This window comes from Pieris napi, chromosome 12 (genome assembly GCF_905475465.1).
Source record: "Pieris napi chromosome 12, ilPieNapi1.2, whole genome shotgun sequence".
In the NCBI taxonomy this organism is placed as follows: Eukaryota; Metazoa; Arthropoda; class Insecta; order Lepidoptera; family Pieridae; genus Pieris; species Pieris napi.
In genome coordinates this window covers 5486265-5505341 of record NC_062245.1, presented here as the reverse complement: position 1 = coordinate 5505341, position 19077 = coordinate 5486265, and the positions used below count along the sequence as shown (strand labels likewise).

Sequence of the window (19077 nt, the reverse complement as noted above, 5' to 3'; positions counted from 1 at the left end):
GTGGCTTCCCCCCCCCCCTTCCGTTACAAAATACCAGCGCTCTACTTTGTAAAACTCCTCTGTTCTTTGTTTACTATTATATATTATTTTTAAAACTGTATGACCAAAAGCTGTCAGTCCTTGTAACTGTCGTTAGCTGTCGAGCTCCTTCAACTGAATAAGCAAGGCAAATTGGCAGGTAGAAGGAGACCGCGCCGCTGGTTTTAGTTAAATGCAATGCTTTGGTCAAAACACAAAGTCATTGGTCAGAAGCGCGGCATCAAAAATTAGTAGTAGTAGCCATGATGATCGTCAACCTTTGAAAGATTCTTCAAAAGTAAACGTCGTTTGTCTAGCTCTTAGTCTATGTAAGACAATTCACATGCAATGAAAGTTATTAATAACTTGGCGTTGACGCTATGTAATAACTTGGACATGATGTGGTTTTTTATATTTAAGCGCTCTTGAACGGATATGATTTTGCTCTTTTTGTTATGAAGAATTGTGAATGAATTTTCTCATGGCTTCTCGTGTATTGTTGGCGTTTATTTTCATAAATCGAATTAGTAACAAGTAGCAAGGTTCGTAGGAAAAGTTGTATGATTATTTAATTCATATGAGTAAATTATATACATATTATATTTCATATTTTGTATCTAAGTGTAGTTTATAATGTATGTTGTGTTAGCTTTTAAAGTGTACTTTACTTAAAAAATACAAGAAAATCGCTCAAGAATGTCGTCACAAATTTTACACACACACATAAATAATATTAGAAAATAAAAATTACATACAAGCAAGGAAAATCACATAAAAGCAAGGAATATAAGTATAGGCAGAATAAAAAAAACGCAAATTTAAACTAAATACGCTTTGTTTTTGTAATAAGAGTTTAAGTTATAAGTAACTCCTGTTAGTTGACAATTAAATTAAATAGAAGTGTAGTAAAACAAACAAACAAAGAGTTGTAAAATTAATATTTAATGTTTTAGCTCGGTATAAAATTGGGATTTCTTTATTGTCATGAATATATGTATGACGTTTCATTCTCCTAAAATATTACTTGTTACGTGGTTTCCTACATAATATCGTTACGGTTAACAATATTAACGATTATTATTAATGTCCACTCCCAAGAGGCTTCTGTAGGCTACACAATCACCGTTATTGTAATTCGGAACAATATAATGGGTGTGGTCGCAGTTTTGGCGGGAAAACTGATAGTTTATGTCTTATAGGGGTAAGATTTAAGCCTGTACTGTAGAATGTAAATCAAAAATTATATATTAAAGGGTTAACTATATTTTCTGTATGAAGTTTGACATATTTTACAGTAATCAAGACGAGATTGTGACTTGATAGTTGATACGAATTAGAATGTGGACCTCTGTGTCGAGAGTATGTACTTCCACATGTCCAATATGTTTTTGGAATCTCTAGATGCGATCTTGACTCTAGAGATATTATAATTAAAATTTACTACGAAAAAACTTATTTTTGTGTCTTATTAAATCTTTATATAACTACTAGAGTTCAAATCATAAGATTTTAATTAACAAATAAAAAATAGGGTTGATCGTAGAGAGGTGAAAGTTAAGGGTTGTATGTATTTTTAAATTCTGTATCATAAAATTTTATTTAAAAAATTAAAATTTAGGGGTAGACCACTTAACATTTAGGGGTTTGAAAGATAGCTATGGCAGCCGATTCTCAGACTTTCTGAATATGCATAAAAATTTCATAAGAATCGATTAAGCCGTTTCGGAGGAGTGCGAGAATTTTATATATTAGATAGAAGAAGAAGAAGAACGTGGAAATGTCCACAAAAATACGAAACAAAACTCACCACTACGATCTCAGTACTACATATTATTCTTTTCTAACTCGCTAGCTTTGAGGCCATACTAGAAACCCTTCAGGCTCTTTTGGGTACTCTTCGTTATTGTTATACTGAATTAGGAAAGCGGCTTTCTTTATAAAGACTTCTGTAAGTAGCATTTCCTTCTTGATTACATTTTGTATGCTGTACAAAAAGATCTGTGATTCTTGCGGGAAGCATAAACGAAACAACAAACTAAGGATTTAGACCCAAGTTAATCGAATTCTGTATTTCATCGTATTCTATACCTCTATAGTCTATATATATATGTATAATGTACTAGCGGACCCGACAGAGGTTGTCCTGTCTTAACTATGAATATTGATTTCAAATTGGTACCTATAATGAATTAAAAAATATTTCAGAAACAAAGTATTTATTATTCTAATGCTTTATGTTATACAACTATTCTTTGTTTGTTTTTCTGGCTCGCATATTATTATATTATCAATATAATAACTCCGATCGAAGCATTTATTTTGAACGATATTCATTTTTCTTACATCCTCTGACGATATTTGCAGCACGCATTCTGTCAATGTTGTGTTATGTCAAACGCCATATGGTTACACCAAAAAGTTCGAATTGTATGGTGGTTAAGTATTCTTCAATTTTCTAATTTTCCGCGCCATTTTATTCTTTTTTTCTTTTATAAGAACCTTCTCCTGACAATTACAAACACAACAAAAAAAAATCAGACAAATCGGTCGAGCCGTTTTCATGTGATGTCGTGACAACGGAAAACGGGTTTCATTTTTATATATATAGATAACATCTATGCAAGTTTATGGGGACATTCTTACGGCCAAAAGAAAACTTAAAATATATTTGCTTTAAAGATATTAAAGAAAACTGATATACATATTTAGATTATTCTCGCTTATGCGTATAATGAGACGAAAAATAAACGGAATTCTTTTGTTTTGGTAACATAAGTACCATATGTTGGTTAAATAATAGCCGAGCGAGTGTTCTTGATGTCAAAGGGCTGAGATACAATCTTTAAAGGGCTCTTAATGACTTAAAAAATGTATATATTATAAAAGATTCTTTTTTGTTTTTATTTTTTATTTGAAAGATTTGTAAGCGAGTGGCCTATTATTTGGTGTGATGTATTGCGATTTTTTTTATTTTGCAAATGTAACCCGTTATTTTTAGCATATTTGGATAGTATACGTACGAACGTAGGTCGACAAAAAAGAAAATTTTTATCATGAGGCCAAATAATAAACAGTTGGCTACCGAAAGGATATAATATTTAATGCAAATAGTCCCACAGCGTAAATTTGCAGTATGGTAATGACGTTTGATTGACAGCTCCACTACTTTACCAAATATATATACCTAAAAATAAGTTATAATATATAGAGGTTTCAAATGACGTAAATTAATCAAGTCAACATTATAGTAATGCTGAATTTATTTGTAAAAAATATGCATTACCTGTATTAGGATTGTAAGATGAGCTTTTGTTTCTACGTAAACGGTAGTAGAGACAAGTTTTGAATATATGTTTACTATATAATAAACTAAGATAATAGTAGGCACAACTTGGACAAGAAGAGCTAATATCAGAAAATAATGGAAACAGCTGGAAGAGGCCTATGTGTCACAGGACACGGTGACTACCTAAAACGGGTCAAGTGACGTATTAGTTTAAGTTTTATTTATGTATTAGTAAGTGTTTTTTTTATGTAACTTAAATAATTGTTATTATACTGTACTGGGTGTCAGCAATAAAGGCTTAATAATAATAATAATATAATAAACTTTAGAGATTTCACACTAAATAACACCCAGCTTTTATATGAAAGGAAGGAAAAGTGTAAACAACTGTTGAAAGCCTCTTTTTCCATCTTCATATCACTTATATGTGTATTTCAGTGTACGAATTACATGGGTTAACGGACCTTTTTAACTGTCCGTTGACCTGACAAAAGTTCTCTTATTTGTTAGTGCCTATAGTAGTTAGTTAATTTTTTTGTATTTTTTATTATGCAATTTTGTTTTTCCTTATGAATTTCTTGTTTGTTTTTTGTTTCGTGTGTAATTTTTTTCATTGGTTGTGCATTCATTACTTGTTAGGGTCACCAGTTAGGACAGGATTGTGTTTTTATAAATAAATAAAATCTATAATAAGTTACTAACTACAACGCCCTCAAACTTGTTCGACTATTGTAACATTTCATCATTATTCTATATTGTATGGATTTTTTCATTATCTTAATACATTTGTTTTCAGCCCTATACAACTTCAACGCCACATCACCAAACCACCTTCAGCTCGAAGTGGGTGAGCTGGTACACCTCGAGGGAGAGACTAAGGACTGGTACTGGGGACAAAGTCTTCGACGGGAGGGGAGAGGCGTCTTCCCTAGAAACTATGTAGTGATACGAGAGTGCCATGTTGACAGGTATTCTATATAGAATGAATATTATTCTGGGGTATTATAGTAGGTAGACTGAAATGAGGGTAAAAATACATAATATAGTTTTATACTTGCGTACTTATTGGAACACAATACGCAAATTTCTATGCAAATTCCAGCCAGTTTTTTCTTTGAAAATAGATTTTCTGATTGTCTTTTGTTTTGTTCTCTTTTTAAATTTAAATAAAACTTCATTAAAACATGAATGTATTAGATCGAAAGTCTGATTCGCCGACTGACCGTTTTTAGTAGCTTCATAGCAACATATTATGGAACATTTCACTTTACCGAAAAAAAACCTAAGTACTATATAAAACTTTGTTTTTATATTTTTTCCCAATTTTTCTGTCAATAAAAAACTCCTCTGAATCCAAGGAATATAAGAAAATTCTTATTGGTTCAGCCGTCTTCGAGTTTTGAGCTTATCAACATATTTAGCGATTCTTTTTATTTTTATAGATTTGGGGAAAGTATTAAATTAGTTTTATTTAAATTTCTTCAAGACTTAGAAGCAATCAATATCACCAGAGTGATCTTTGAACATAATATTTAACCGATAAAGGTCGAACTGCTCTCGACACTGAGATAAAAACTAACCCACATTTATTGAGACCAATGGAATTGCAATTAATTGGCCTTGTCTTAAACTAGAAAGAATTAGTTAGAAGGGGGATATTTCAAATTATTTAAATAAAGGAAATGTTAATTGTAAACCTTTTTCCTTAAGGTTTCGGAAGTGATACTATAACGAATTTAAAAAAATCTGGTAAAGAGAGAAATTTCCACTAACTTTATGATAAAAATTCAAATACATCAATCATAATAACAACCATCCATAAATAACTTATCTATACAATTTAACTTTAATTATCACTTTAAACTTACGCAGGCAAAGTTTGATATTATATCTAAGAGGTATTTCTGTTTAAATACATGATAAATTCTAGTTTAGCTTGTACTGTAGCCACGAGGGCGCATATTTTTTTAGCAGCGTCCAATATTGAACTTTTGGTAATATGCTACCGCATTAGCTCATTATGCATGTACAATCAAAAACTTTATAACGCTCGCCAGCATCAAATTGTCCTTAAGTATGCCAATGAAATTTAGGCCAAAGTTCACAAAGAATGTTATTCCGCCCGGTCAAATGAATTCAGATAATGGGGTCAATGAACCTACGATAATGAATCATGACCCAGACCTGCGTAATTGAAATTATGGGATTTTAATTGATTGTATTGTAATGTGATGAATCCTGTGACAATTGTATTTCTGATATACTTGTATAGAGCAGTGTCTGCCTAGTGGCTACAGCGTGTGACTTTTATCCTTAAGGTCGTAGGTTCGATCCGCAGCTGTGCACCAAAGGACTTTCTATGTGCGCATTTAACACTCGCTTGTGCGAAGAAAAACATCGTTAGGAAACCGGTATGCCTTAGACCCAAAAAAGTCGAAGACGTGTGTCAGGCACGAAACAGATACAGAAGTTTGAGGTCCAGACCTAAACGGTTATAGCGTATTATTTATGTATGTGAGGTATACATTACTGGTAAAGTATAGTAATTAACAGCGACATCCAAGATATTACTATAAAATTCGTTAGGTACGTGTTTTGTATTACTATCTAAAATAGTAATTATGAAGAAACAGATGAACTTTTCAAGCGGGAAAGTTGACATTGGTGCCTGGCCCCTATAAAAGAAAAACTGGGTAGCGATTAAAATTAAATTTCATCTACTGTATTATAACACTATTTGATAGTGTGTAACAAATCTCGGGAAGCAACATTTTGCCCCGTATTGAATGTAAATCTAATTATTAAAGCTGTCGAAGAATCTTTTTACTATCGATGCTGTTTTAACACGTGTAAATCAATAGCGGCTTAGTAAAGAAAAAGACTCATAGATTTTCATTGTTAAGTTTTGTATGCTTATGAAAAGCCAATTAAAATGATGAATACAGATTTAAGCATCACTGGATGAAATAGTTTAATTACCGTTATATTTTCAGATGTGGCGAGACAGTCGTGGCTTCGGCGGGTGGTGGTGGTGTGGTACACGATATTGCGGTCACTTTAAGAGAATGGCTGCAGCATTGGAAGGATCTATATACAGTAAGTAATAACATATGTAAATCATAAGTAAAACATTTTTGAGCAACACAGAGCAGTGTTGGCCTAGTGGCTTCAGCGTGCGACTCTCATACCTGAGGTCGTAGGTTCGATCCCCGGCTGTGCACTAATGGACTTTCTTTCTATGTGCGCATTTAACATTTGCTCGAACGGTGAAGGAAAACATCGTGAGGAAACCGACATGTCTAAGACCCAAAAGTCGACGGCGTGTGTCAGGCACTGGAGGCTGATCACCTACTTGCCTATTAGATTTAAAAATGATCATGAAACAGATTCAGAAACCTGAGGCCAAGACCTAAAGAGGTTGTAGCGCCACTGATTTATTTTTTATTTTATTAAAAAAAAAAAAATACTAATCACTCATTAAAAAAAAAACATTTTTGGAGCCTTTTAAAATAGGTTTAAATGTCCGTTGAAACAATGTACTTATTCAAAGAGCGCTTTAATTTTTGACAATTTATCGGTCTATATACTGATAGATTCATTCGATATCGAACCACAACAGTGGAATATTGATATTATCTTCTCATATAATATTTCAGAAAAATGATGGCCGTTTTAAATTCATGGAAGTGAGTATGCGGGCTTTATTGGAATTGAGGGGTCAGGCGGCCTCCGGAGCCTTACCACAGGATCAGCTAAGACGAGTCGCCAGGACTGCTGTGTTTACAACCGATAAGGGAAACAGGTAATAAATTACTAGTAATAAAAAAAAATATAATAAAAAATATATTTTTAACCTTGCGTGTACATTATTTAAATTTCTTTAAAATATTTAGTACACGATTATTGACAAACAATGTGCCAAAAAATTCAAAGTATTAAAATCTGTATAATTGACTCAATCCCAATCAATCAAATTAATCTATTAAAAAGTGATGCACAGTAAAATATTGACACCCCGGTAGTATAATGGATCTAATATATTTCAGAATATTGGGCATGGAGTTAGCTGTAAGAACAATAAGTGGTCAGTTAGTTGACCCTCTGACAACTTCTACCTTCAGATTGAACGCTTTACATGACGAAGCAAATTCGCGGATTGATAAAAACATGGTAAGGGAATAGATTTTTAGTAGTAGAAGATTGACTATAATTGAAGGTCTTGTTGTTGATTGTGCTCATAATTGTAATACAAACCATGCCTCATTAACGGCATTTTAACTTTAAGAAGGTTATATATACTTAACTTTATATATCTATCTTTATATATTTAAATCTTCGTCAAACCATTTTTTCTTTATGAAGTTTTGTCATTGTTGACAGCGATCAAGACAAGATTACAGCTTTAAGTTCCTACTAAAATGCACTATAATGATTGACAGTACAAAAAAATGCATCAATAAAACTTTATGACACTCTGACCTGAGTTCTGGTAATGGAGACTTTATAACTGTGTGTTAAGGTGTATTTTAGAACAAAAGTTATAGGTTTATTGAAGTTATACTTAGGCGCGTTGTGAAAAATTTATGAAGGTGAAATTATAAGATGCGCGCGCACCGTGACACAAAATTAACATAATGAAGTTGCCCACGGAAGATGCTACGGCATTGGACATAATTTAAAAATATTGGTTGTTTGTAAAGTAGGTTTACGATCGAGATGTTTACGTGATAACGTCTTATTGGTGATATAAGTTTTTGGGAAGTAAGGAATTGATGAAGATAATAATTTTTTCAAATTTTAAATTACATCTATCGTTTTATTCACACTTTTGATGATAAATTTCGGGTGTAAAATGACAAGTTTACTTATTCGACTATGATATACATTTTTCTTCATACATTCACGGAATGACTGGCAGCGCTCGAGATGAGACGGGAGATCGGTCCGTCTCTCTCTCGTTATACCTGCGATCGCGCTCGTGAGGTTTTGGTGTGACTAGGGCATCGAAACTCGGTCCAATTTTGAAAACCCGGGTTTTCGGGTCGAAGAGTAATCAAAACCCGGGTAGACCGGTTTTTTCGAGCATTTCGGTCTTTTTATAGATTTTTTTTTTAATGCACTAATCTGCGTTTATATATCGATTTCCTACTATGAATACAAAATATAAAGGATGAGGAAGAATTTAAATAAATGAAACAGTACTTTACAAATTACAAAAACAGTTTTAATGTTTAAAAAAGTGATAAAGATTTATTTTTTCTCCAGAATATCTTAAAACTTAGTAAGTAATCTAGTCTTTTTTAAATTGCAGTCGTTTGCTTAATAATTAGGTCTTTATATTATTAACTAAAATACTAAGTAAAAAGTAGTTATGCATTTGACACATTATTTAAACAACATACTTAGTTGAGACATAACCTCTGACCATCTGACCACTTTAGAAAAAAAGAGAGGAACGCTCTCGCTGTCGCGTACCGCCATTTTCGAAGAGTGCTATTTCTACCCTCACAGTAGTAAGCAAATCGTCTGATGGACAAGCTGATCCAGTTTCAGGAGCATTATTATCAGTAGCAACAGCTTGACTTAACGGTCTGTTCAGTTCCTCTTCATTTGTCAAAGTCTTTTCTCGCAGGTCTTGGTCTGCAAGCAAATTTTCAAGACGTATATTTTGTTTTTTGGTTGTGCGTTTAATCAGATTAACAATTTCGTTTAGCATTCCATTACCTGTAGGCCGACAAAAACAGTTTTATCTTCATTTTGAATGTTCTCAAAATATTTACCCGGATTTATCAAGTACTGTAGTATTGCAGCTTGAGCTAGTTTTTTTTTGCGTGTCGTTTGCTCAATGCAGTTGCAATTTTTTACTTAGTAGTGTCTTCATTTCATCCATTTTCTTCAATGCAAATTTTAGGGAAACATCAGCTCTAAGTAATGTTGCATCGCGTCGACATAGCGCCTCGACGACAGTTTTAATAACATCCAATATTTTTTGGATCTCATCTTTATTTCTCCAGTCGTCATCAGTAAATACAATACCTGTTTTTAAATCAATTAAAGCTTTTAATAAAAAAAAATCATCACCGGCAACACCCCGCACAACGCGCGACGAGCTTCGCTACACCCTCCCCTCTTCACTGCTTCACACTTCACTCTATCCATGTCTTGAGATGGACGCGCGGAACGCGAATTTAACTTGCAAGGCTTGTTTTATTGGTAGGAACGTAGCAACGAAGCTACTTTTTACGTAATAAATAATAATTTATCAAAGCGTCTTTTTATTCCATTTACTTATTATTGCATTCGAAGTGGCTTAAACTTAATAAATAGCAATAACAAAAGTATTAAAAAAAACCCGAAAAACCCGAGTTTTGAAAATTAAACCCGGGTTTTTTTGTAATCCTCAGAACCGGGAAAACCCGGGTTTTTTCGGTCCGGGTAAACCCGGGCTCGATGCCCTAGGTGTGACACAACTTTCTGAACATGTCACCCGACTAAAACGATTTTAAAGACGTTATCACGTCAAAACAACATTCGAATAATAATAGAATTTATGTTACACTTAATGTAAAAGAATAATAATAAAAATCTATTTATTTAATTTTTCAAATGTAAACTGAACTTTATTGACTATAATGACTCCTTTTCCAGTCTTTGATTATTTAATTGTAATTAATTATTTGCATGCAATCAAAAACTATTTTTAATAATGCCAAAAAAGTATAACTTCTTACGCGCGTACATAAGTACACGCACCCTTTTTGACAGTAACTCAAGGAATATATAAATTATTTTTCAGGAAACGACCCCTTCGAGTCGTCCAACGAGCCAAAACCCGATCGCGCGTACGTACTCAATAGTGGTGAACGTAAAAAACTTCGTCTGCCGTATGAGTGACGTAGCGGAACTTTCGCTCGCGTTACACGACTCAAGTGGCGCGAAATTGACTGAGAGTGTTCTATTAAGGTGGCCTCCACAAAATCTCGTCGTTGATTTGTTTACCGCACAACCTCTCGTGTTTACCGTGAGTACAATATTGTTAGCGGACTAACGCCATCTTGTAGCAGAAACCTATATAACGCGAAGCAATACCGGCGTTGACTCGCTTTTATTCCGAGACTTCGTGCGGAACGGACGTGTTACTAACCTACCCTCAGTAAATTTTAAAAGTGTAAAGAACCTACACGTTCTAATCTTTTGTGTTTACTAATAATATTATATTTAAATTATATTTGTACATGCTTATAATCATATTTTTATTACTGAAAAGCAAATAAGAACTCTTCTGTTTAGAAGAGAGGTATGCTGCTCCCTGTTAGCTAAAGTTCCCAGAATTAAATATGTAATTTAAAGCATATTAACTGAGATTGATCACCAAATATTAAAATAAATAATATCTGCTCTGCTATTTTTCGTCTATCGGTTGCGACGAAAAATATGACACAGAGCGTCCCACGCTTTTTCACAATAATACCAGTATTTTTTGTTCATTACCATTTTCAGCCTAAATTAAGAATTATTTTTCACTTTTTAGTTTGTTGTGCTTTAAAAGCGTGTGTTCTAGTTTTTTTAAACTATTATTTATTTTTTAGTTAAATTTTTTATATTTTTTTCATTTTTTTTTGGATTATTGATTGCATTGTCATCGATCTTTGACAGGTGCGCAAAGTTTGAATTAAATATGTCCGTTAAAAGTGAGTCAAAATCGAGACCTAAGGAGTCGGTTACATACATACATACACACATGCATACATACATACACGCATACATACATACATACATAAAGGTGAAGCTAATATAAAGAGTGTAATAAATCATTGGCAACAACCTCTTAAGGTCTTGGCCTCAGATTTGAATCTGTTTCATGATCATTTTTAAATCTAATAGGCAAGTAGGTGATCAGCCTCCAGTGCCTGACACACGCCGACGACTTTTTGGGTCTAAGATATGTCGGTTTCCTCACGATGTTTTCCATCACCGTTCGAGCTAATGTTAAATGCGCACATAGAAAGAAAGTCCATTGGTGCACAGATCGAACCTACGACCTCAGCTATGAGAGTCGCACGCTGAAGCCACTAGGCCAACACTGCTCTGATCACTAAATATTACAGATATATATTTAGAAAATAATTTATTTTACTACATATATTTCTTTAAATATCTACTATACAAGCATATCCTGTCCATATCGTATCCGTATCTCTTATACTAACTACTGAAATTATCGTGATTCATGTGTCCTTTTCTTTTTTTTAAAGTTCCTTTTCGTTGTCTACATATGTTTTAACTTTTTTGTTTCGTTGCATGCGATTTTTGCACTTCTTGCACCCACCTTATTTAATTTAATTGTTTTCCTTCCTCACAGTGGTTGCCTTTAAGAGATCACTCGAAAGCGATTAGGCCGCCATTTGCCCTCCTTTTTTTTAACTATTTTGATTGTGCTGTATTTCTTGCAACGACGATAAGTAAATAAATACATTTCAACAATGTATAAAAGAGTGGTCAAATAACATTTACGTTTATTTAAGTTTTTTTTCAAGTTTCCAGTATTATATTGTACTCTGTATTATAACTATTGTATAGTATTTTTGTATATGTATATATGTATTTAGCTATTTTCAGGAACTTGGAAGTGATATAAAGAAAGAGAAGATTTTCCTCGTCTGTCACGTTGTGAGAATAGGATCTATGGAGGCACAGAATGTCGATCACAGGTAAATATAATTACCCAAATTTAATTAACTATATGTATGACTAGCCGTTTCGCGCCCGCTTTGCTGGACGAATTAAAATAAATTTTATGTTTCATTATTTTATTTTTTTTCATATTTTTATTATTCTTCTTTTTAACTTCCCGCTAAGAAAATTGAAATATTTCGAAAATCGAGTTTTTAACAGATGTTGACGTTTAGAGGTTCTAGGAAGCCTCCCCGAATGTTTCCGCGGTGAAGTCCGTATGGATAAATTTTCATAAAAGTAAAACAGAAATAAATGGAAATTAATAAATAATAGCCATAAACCATCTAGGAAAAATTTCGCATCGAATGGTGGTAGTTTCATGTCGATACGATCAGTGGTTTAGGCGTGATTGAGCCTCAAACGAAGACCATTTTCATTATATATATATAAAGATATATGATCTGCAAACTGTGTTAAAACTTAGATTCAAAGCTTAAAGTAATTAAATTACTTAATAATTGTTATTATAATAATTTTGTTCTTCATACCGCTAAAGTTATTCTTCTATGTTTAATGTTGGGGCAATATGTTAATAAAACATATTAAAAAAATAATTTCATCTCTTTTAAATTTTTTTTGAAATTGTATATATACCTCTGAAATATTGGATATCCTACTATCTATTCCTAATTTTCTTACCTTTTTCTATCTTTATAATTTTCTATATCTACTTCTATCTCTTCTTCTATCTTTTCTATATATCTATGTCTATCTATTTATCTCAGTTTCGATCGAATCTCGTGTGTGCCCAGACGCAGCACAATCACAGGTGCACCGTTGACTAGTGTTGGCACCATGCGTCGTCCGTTTGGCGTTGCTCTCGCTGACGTCACGATGTACTTGGCCCATCAACAAGTGGATAAGGAAATACAGCTGCCATTTTATCCGTATGTCTATATTTATTTTAGTTATAGATTTAATTAATCTTATATATAAAATTCTCGTGTCACAATGTTAGTTACCATACTCCTCCGAAACGGCTTGACCGATTTTTATCAAACTTTATATACGATACTGAATATTCAGTAGGTCTGAGAATCGGCTACTATCTATCTTTCAACCTCCTATGTGATAAGGGGTTCCACCCCAAAAAAAATGTTTTCATTATTTAGATTTTTTTTGTTTTTATTTTTTTATGACACAGCATACAAAAATCCATATAACCCCTATTTTTTATTATTGTAGATAACTATTTTTATTGAACTAAAAAAATTGTCCTAAAAATAATATACATGGCAAATCAACGTTTGCCAGGTCAGCTAGTATTTTTATAAATGATAATAATGATGATAATTTTTGTGATATTTTTTTAAGTTGTTTCTTGGACTTTTTTAAGCGTCGATTTTTTTACCCATTCTAAAAGATTCCCAATCACTAGCTGTGTATGTTTCTATATCAAAATTCTTCCAGGTGTGAGAAAGACAACATGGACTCTCTTCTCAAGAAAGTCATATCGAATAGAGATTACAAAGAACAGAAGCATGCGCAAGGGTTATGGGTTTACCTTCAGATATTTGAGGGGGATTTAAAACAAGTATGTATTGTATTTGCCTCTCATACTAAATTTGAAAGACTTATTTAAATATACTCAGAAAATTCTGTAATTTGAAAAATTATTAAATTGTTTTAAAATAACTTTCCAGCGCCCTTGGTATGCCAAAAGTTAGGGTTTTCAAACTAAACAGTATTGCAGAACTAAACAGTATTGCAGAACTAAACAGTATTGCAGAACTAAACAGTATTGTAGAACTAAACAGTATTGCAGAACTAAACAGTATTGCAGAACTAAACAGTATTGCAGAACTAAACGGTATTGCAGAACTAGACAGTATTGCAGAACTAAACAGTATTGCAGAACTAAACAGTATTGCAGAACTAAACAGTATTGCAGAACTATTGCTCACTTAATATTTTTTCTGTAGACTTAGGGTTCAAATGCTATGTTTACGTTAATGGTACTACCATTGCTTTAGATAAAGTAGTGTAGGTGACATAAAGCTCAAGTTCAGGCCGGCGACTCACTCGCGAGCCCTCTGGCAATGTGATCCATGGGCGGCGGTATCACTTAACATCAGATGAGCCTCCTGCCCATTTTCCTACTGTTACATAAAACAAAATATTGTATTGCTTTAGTAGTGTATGTATTTTTTGTTATATAAAAAAAAGTCATGAAAAAAAAATTCTATGTATCTTTGGACCTCGAAATTAACGTATAAATTTTCAGATACGCCAAGAAAACCCACATATAGTGGTCGGAAACAGCGCTTTTGCTCGTAAAATGGGTTTTCCTGAGGTGATTCTTCCGGGGGACGCCAGGAATGACCTCTACGTGACTTTATGCGGTGGTTCCTTTTCCCGGGGCGGGGGGAAGTCTTCTGAGAGAAATATAGAGCTGGTTGCAAGAGTTGTGGATAAAAATGGACAGATTATTCCGGTGTGTATACGGTGTGAACTAGCAAAATGAATGGTTATATGTTAGAAGTGAACCATGACATGTTTTTTGTTTTTTTTTTATTGATAATACTCTACTCCCCTGCCATTGTGTCTAGGGACTTTTACTATCTCTCAAATTTTTCCAAAAAAAAAAAAACAAGATACATTATATTAATTCCAATACCGTGACATGCCTCTAATTTATCACTTTCTTTTTAATTGTATTAATTTTTGATAGCTCCGTCCGTCCTTCTCATTATTCATGTTATTCTTCACCAGTTTGTCGAGATTATCTCTTGGCAACATTGCCAAAGTAGCTAAGCACCCGTTTGTAAATAGTTGACAGTTTTATGGTGATCTTTAATTGGTTGAGATAGCATTGTACCCGGCCTCCTTTAGCTTTATAAAACAGGGTGAATTGACGACTCATTGGTCTAGTGCTTAGTACCCCTGACTGCGAATCCATGGGTCCCGGGTTCGATCCCCGGCTGAGGCGAACATCGATGTGATGAGCATTTGGTGTTGTTCTTAGGTCTTGGGTGTTTAAATATGTATTTATATGTATATCTATCTATAATATGTATGTATATCCGTTGCCTAGTACCCATAACACAAGCTTCACCTGCTTAGCATGGGACTAGGTCAATTGGTGTGAATTGTCTTTAAAAAAAAAAAAAACATTGGCCGATGTAAAAGGCCCTTGCTGTGCCAAGGTTCATTCCACATCATTCGTGGCCGTAGAGGACCGTAATATTCACGGCTGATCGCGTGGCTGGATGCGGACAAGGCTACGCTGTTACCGTGCGATTGCTGGTGGCGCCGTTCGGTTTTAGTGGGTATGCACAACAGAGAGTCCCACATAACCCTTCCCCACCAGGTCGAACGTGCCGGGAGAGGTTATGCGTATCGCATTTCCCCACGAAAAAAAAAAGGATGGATGAATATAGGTTCTAAATTATAATTTAATACAGAGAGATTATAAAAGACGTATAGAGTAATAACCTTGTCCCATTAATAATGCTGTAACTAAAACCTAGGAATAAAAGTCTTTGGAGTTTGTAATATGTTATAGAGTTATAATTTTAAGAGCCTTAAATTGTTTTTAGGGTGTCATATCAATCGGCGCTGGTGTGGCGCTAGTCAACGAGTTTACTTCTATTGTTTATTACCACGAAGACAGACCCCGGTGGCAAGAAGTATTTAAGGTATATTATCTATGCATCCAAAAATCTGTGGTATATTTAAATTACATGCGGTGATAGCTTATAGAAGTACTTTAAAAACGTCTCATAAAAAGTGAAGATATGTGTATATTTCATAAAAAAAACTGGTCAGTAAAATTTTATAGATGACTAGCTGACCCGGCAAACGTTGTTTTGCCATGTATATTATTTCTAGGAAATATTTTTTAGTTCAATAAAAATAGCCATCTACAATAATAAATAATAGGGGTTGATCGTAGAGGGGTGAAAATTAGTGGTTTTATGTATTTTTGTATGCTGCTGTATCATAAAAAAATAAAAACAAAAAAAAAATCTAAAGAATAAAAAAAAAATTGGGGTGGACACTGGACACCCCTTATCACTTAGGGGGTTGAAAGATAGATAGTAGCCGATTCTCAGACCTACTGAATATGCATATAAAATTTGATAAAAATCGGTCAAGCCGTTTCGGAGGAGTATGGTAACTAACATTGTGACACTTTTATTCAGATATGACAGAATTTTATTTAATCGTTCAGTATTGGTTCTTATTAAAAGCGAATTCGGTAAAATTGTTGATTATATATTTATTAAAATTGAACTTTCTTAACAGACATTATATATTTTTTTAATCATTTTCTAACCATAATATTGTATTGTTATTATATGACTAATGAGGAAATATCCATACATAAGTCTTTGTAATTCAAGAACTTAAAAATTATAAATGACTTAACTTCTTATTATGACATTATGTTAATTTTCTTATTATATGACATTGTAAAAAAATTATAATATGACATTTGCATGCCTATTTATATGTTGGCTGATTGTGCGGATTTTGTACCACTATCTTGGCAAATAAACGATTTATTATTATTATTATTATAAATGATTTTACAATTTACTATTTTCTTAGGTGTGCCTTAATATTGAGGAGTTCAAGGAGGCTCACATAGTGTTCCTGTGTCGGCATCGAAGTTCAAATGAGGCCAAAGATCGCAGTGAAAGACATTTCGCGTTAGCCTATTTACGACTTATGCAGAAGGAGGGCACTACCACATCAGATACTCAACACCATCTTGCTGTTTATAAGGTATATTATTTAAATAAATATTAGTTTTTCAGATTCAAACGAGGCGAATTAATTTACTTTATCTTGTGTCATAAAGCGATCTGCAATTAACTTAATTATTGTATTAAAAAAAAACTCAAATTCATCTCTAAATGTTATTTGTTCGAAAGTATCCAAAATATTGATATTTAAGTTCAGTTGGTTAAGAGGCAATAGATAGAGATAACTGACTAGCGAACTGTGGAATCGATTCTCGGTGGAGGTTTTCCCTGGGAGATACTTCTTCACTACATAGTATAAAACAAAGTCGCTTTCTCTGTCCCTATGTCCCTTTGTATGCTTAAATCTTTGAAACTACGCAACGGATTTTGATGCGGTTTTTTTAAATAGATAGAGTAATTTAAGAGGAAGGTTTATATGTATTATAACACCCATTAAATAGTGGAGAAGTACTGTTATTTTTGAGGTTTCTAATGTGATGTCGTAAATAATTACATTTTTTCCGCTTAAATTGCAAACGCAGGCCAATTGCAAGTGAACCCTTCGAGTTTTATCAAAATAATGTACTAAGTATTGTACACATTGAAAAGGTCTACAGAAAAGTCCGTGATGGTTTATGTCTATCTCTTATGGATAACCCACAATAACTTTTTTTTGTCATTTACTTTTTACGACAAATAATGGCTAATTTTCGAAGCGATTTTAACCAATACAGCATAAATCCTTATCCAATTAAATACCTTAAATAAATTGTTGATTTAATATGGATTTATATGGCCCTTTACAGCATATGATTTGAATGAATATTTTCGATGATATTACAAATTTAATAATTGCGGGACGCAGCGCGTCGGAGGCCGCGGTTCTCCCTATACTCTATAGCACTTTGAATTTAGTATCAGCATTGCATCCGTGCGAAGCCGGGGCGGGTCGCTAGTTTTTGTAATAAAAGGCAAACAGGCAGGAGGCTCATCTGATGTATAGTGATACATGGAAACTCACATTGCCAGAAGGCTCGCAAGTGCGTTGCCGGCCCGTTTAGAAATGGTACGCTCTTTTCTTGAAGGACCCTAAGTCGAATTGGTTCGGAAATACTTCAGTGGGCAGCTGTTTCCACATAGTGGTGGTGCACGGCAAAAACTGCCTTAGAAAACGCTCAGTTGTGGAACTTCGGCCGTCGAGGTGATACGGATGGTATTTTGTATTCTGCCTTGACTTTCAATAATGAAACTCAGCTGCATGTATTAGACCGAACAACTCCTCTGAAAACTTCCCATGGTAAATCCGGTAGAAGATACAGAGAGACTCCACATCTCTACGCAACGCCAAGGGCCAGTCACTTTACTGGTCGTCGACGATTCGAATCGCTCATCGTTGAATACGGATTCCTCCAATTGCTTGATAAAGAGAGAATTCCTCCGTCAAAGGCCGGCACCCAAAAAAGCCCGACCCACAAAATAGGTGTCCATTGGTTGCGATAAATCGTTTGGCCCCCTATCATTTTAATTTTATTTATTTTATGGTTATTAAATTTTGTTTAAAACAAAGATTTTTTAATATACTGTTTTTTGTATGTTATAATTGAATATGATTGTTTATACTTAAAAACTTATTATTACAGATCGACCATAAGCGATCACAAACAAGTGATGTGGAAACAGAAGCAGCGGCTGCCTGTCTTGGTTTGCCGTCCAGACGTGATGAGCTCCCCGCTGGCTCTGACCGAGGACTGACTAGGGGTCCATTATCACTGGTTCATAGGGATACATTAACTGTGGCCACTAAATTATGCTCGACCAAGCTCACTCAGAGAGGTATGTATATTTTGGAGTTTTGTTCTTCATAAAACGTTTTTGGTCCTTCGGGACGGGAATGTTTGTATTCTTTAGACATAAACAAGATGGCTATAAGAAATTTAAAATTTGTACTGCTTAGCCCTTCAGACATCAAAGTTAAATACCTTATACTCTGATTTAGAATTCTGACAGCTATCATTTTTTGACATGTCAGAGATGGCAAACCTTTTTGGCCGGGCACATTTTTCAATTTCAATACGAGTTTGAACGTCTAAGTCTATACAACATTTTATTTGTTAGTGAATGTAGCCATAAGTGCGGTGCTCCACATTAAAAGTGGTGTAACGGTGAATGACAATTACGTCCCTTTTCATCACAAACAGTAAAAAACGCACAAGTTAAGATAACTTATTTTATTTTATTAAAAAAGTTAACTAAACCTGGAATTAGTAGCCAGTGATTCGAGCTAAAGAATAAAATAAAGTAATTAAAGTTAATTAATATATTGTTCGTGATATTGAAATATTTGGT

At 33.8% G+C, this 19077-nt stretch overlaps 1 protein-coding gene across 5 annotated transcripts in view; it reads left to right on the top strand.

The window, feature by feature from the left end:
• The window catches only part of LOC125054454 (dedicator of cytokinesis protein 1), a 52043-nt gene that overhangs the window by 6511 nt on the left and 26455 nt on the right, over nucleotides 1–19077 (top strand). For 3 of the 5 annotated variants that reach the window (XM_047656368.1, XM_047656366.1, XM_047656369.1), the window contains exons 2-13: nucleotides 4101–4272; nucleotides 6298–6400; nucleotides 6961–7106; nucleotides 7351–7474; nucleotides 10101–10325; nucleotides 11924–12015; nucleotides 12766–12927; nucleotides 13451–13574; nucleotides 14265–14474; nucleotides 15580–15678; nucleotides 16595–16771; nucleotides 18372–18564. In XM_047656368.1, coding sequence (XP_047512324.1) covers nucleotides 4101–4272; nucleotides 6298–6400; nucleotides 6961–7106; nucleotides 7351–7474; nucleotides 10101–10325; nucleotides 11924–12015; nucleotides 12766–12927; nucleotides 13451–13574; nucleotides 14265–14474; nucleotides 15580–15678; nucleotides 16595–16771; nucleotides 18372–18564 — 1827 coding nt within the window. The remainder of the gene's footprint in view (nucleotides 1–4100; nucleotides 4273–6297; nucleotides 6401–6960; nucleotides 7107–7350; nucleotides 7475–10100; nucleotides 10326–11923; nucleotides 12016–12765; nucleotides 12928–13450; nucleotides 13575–14264; nucleotides 14475–15579; nucleotides 15679–16594; nucleotides 16772–18371; nucleotides 18565–19077) is intronic. The other 2 variants (XM_047656371.1, XM_047656367.1) reach the window with 1 other exon arrangement.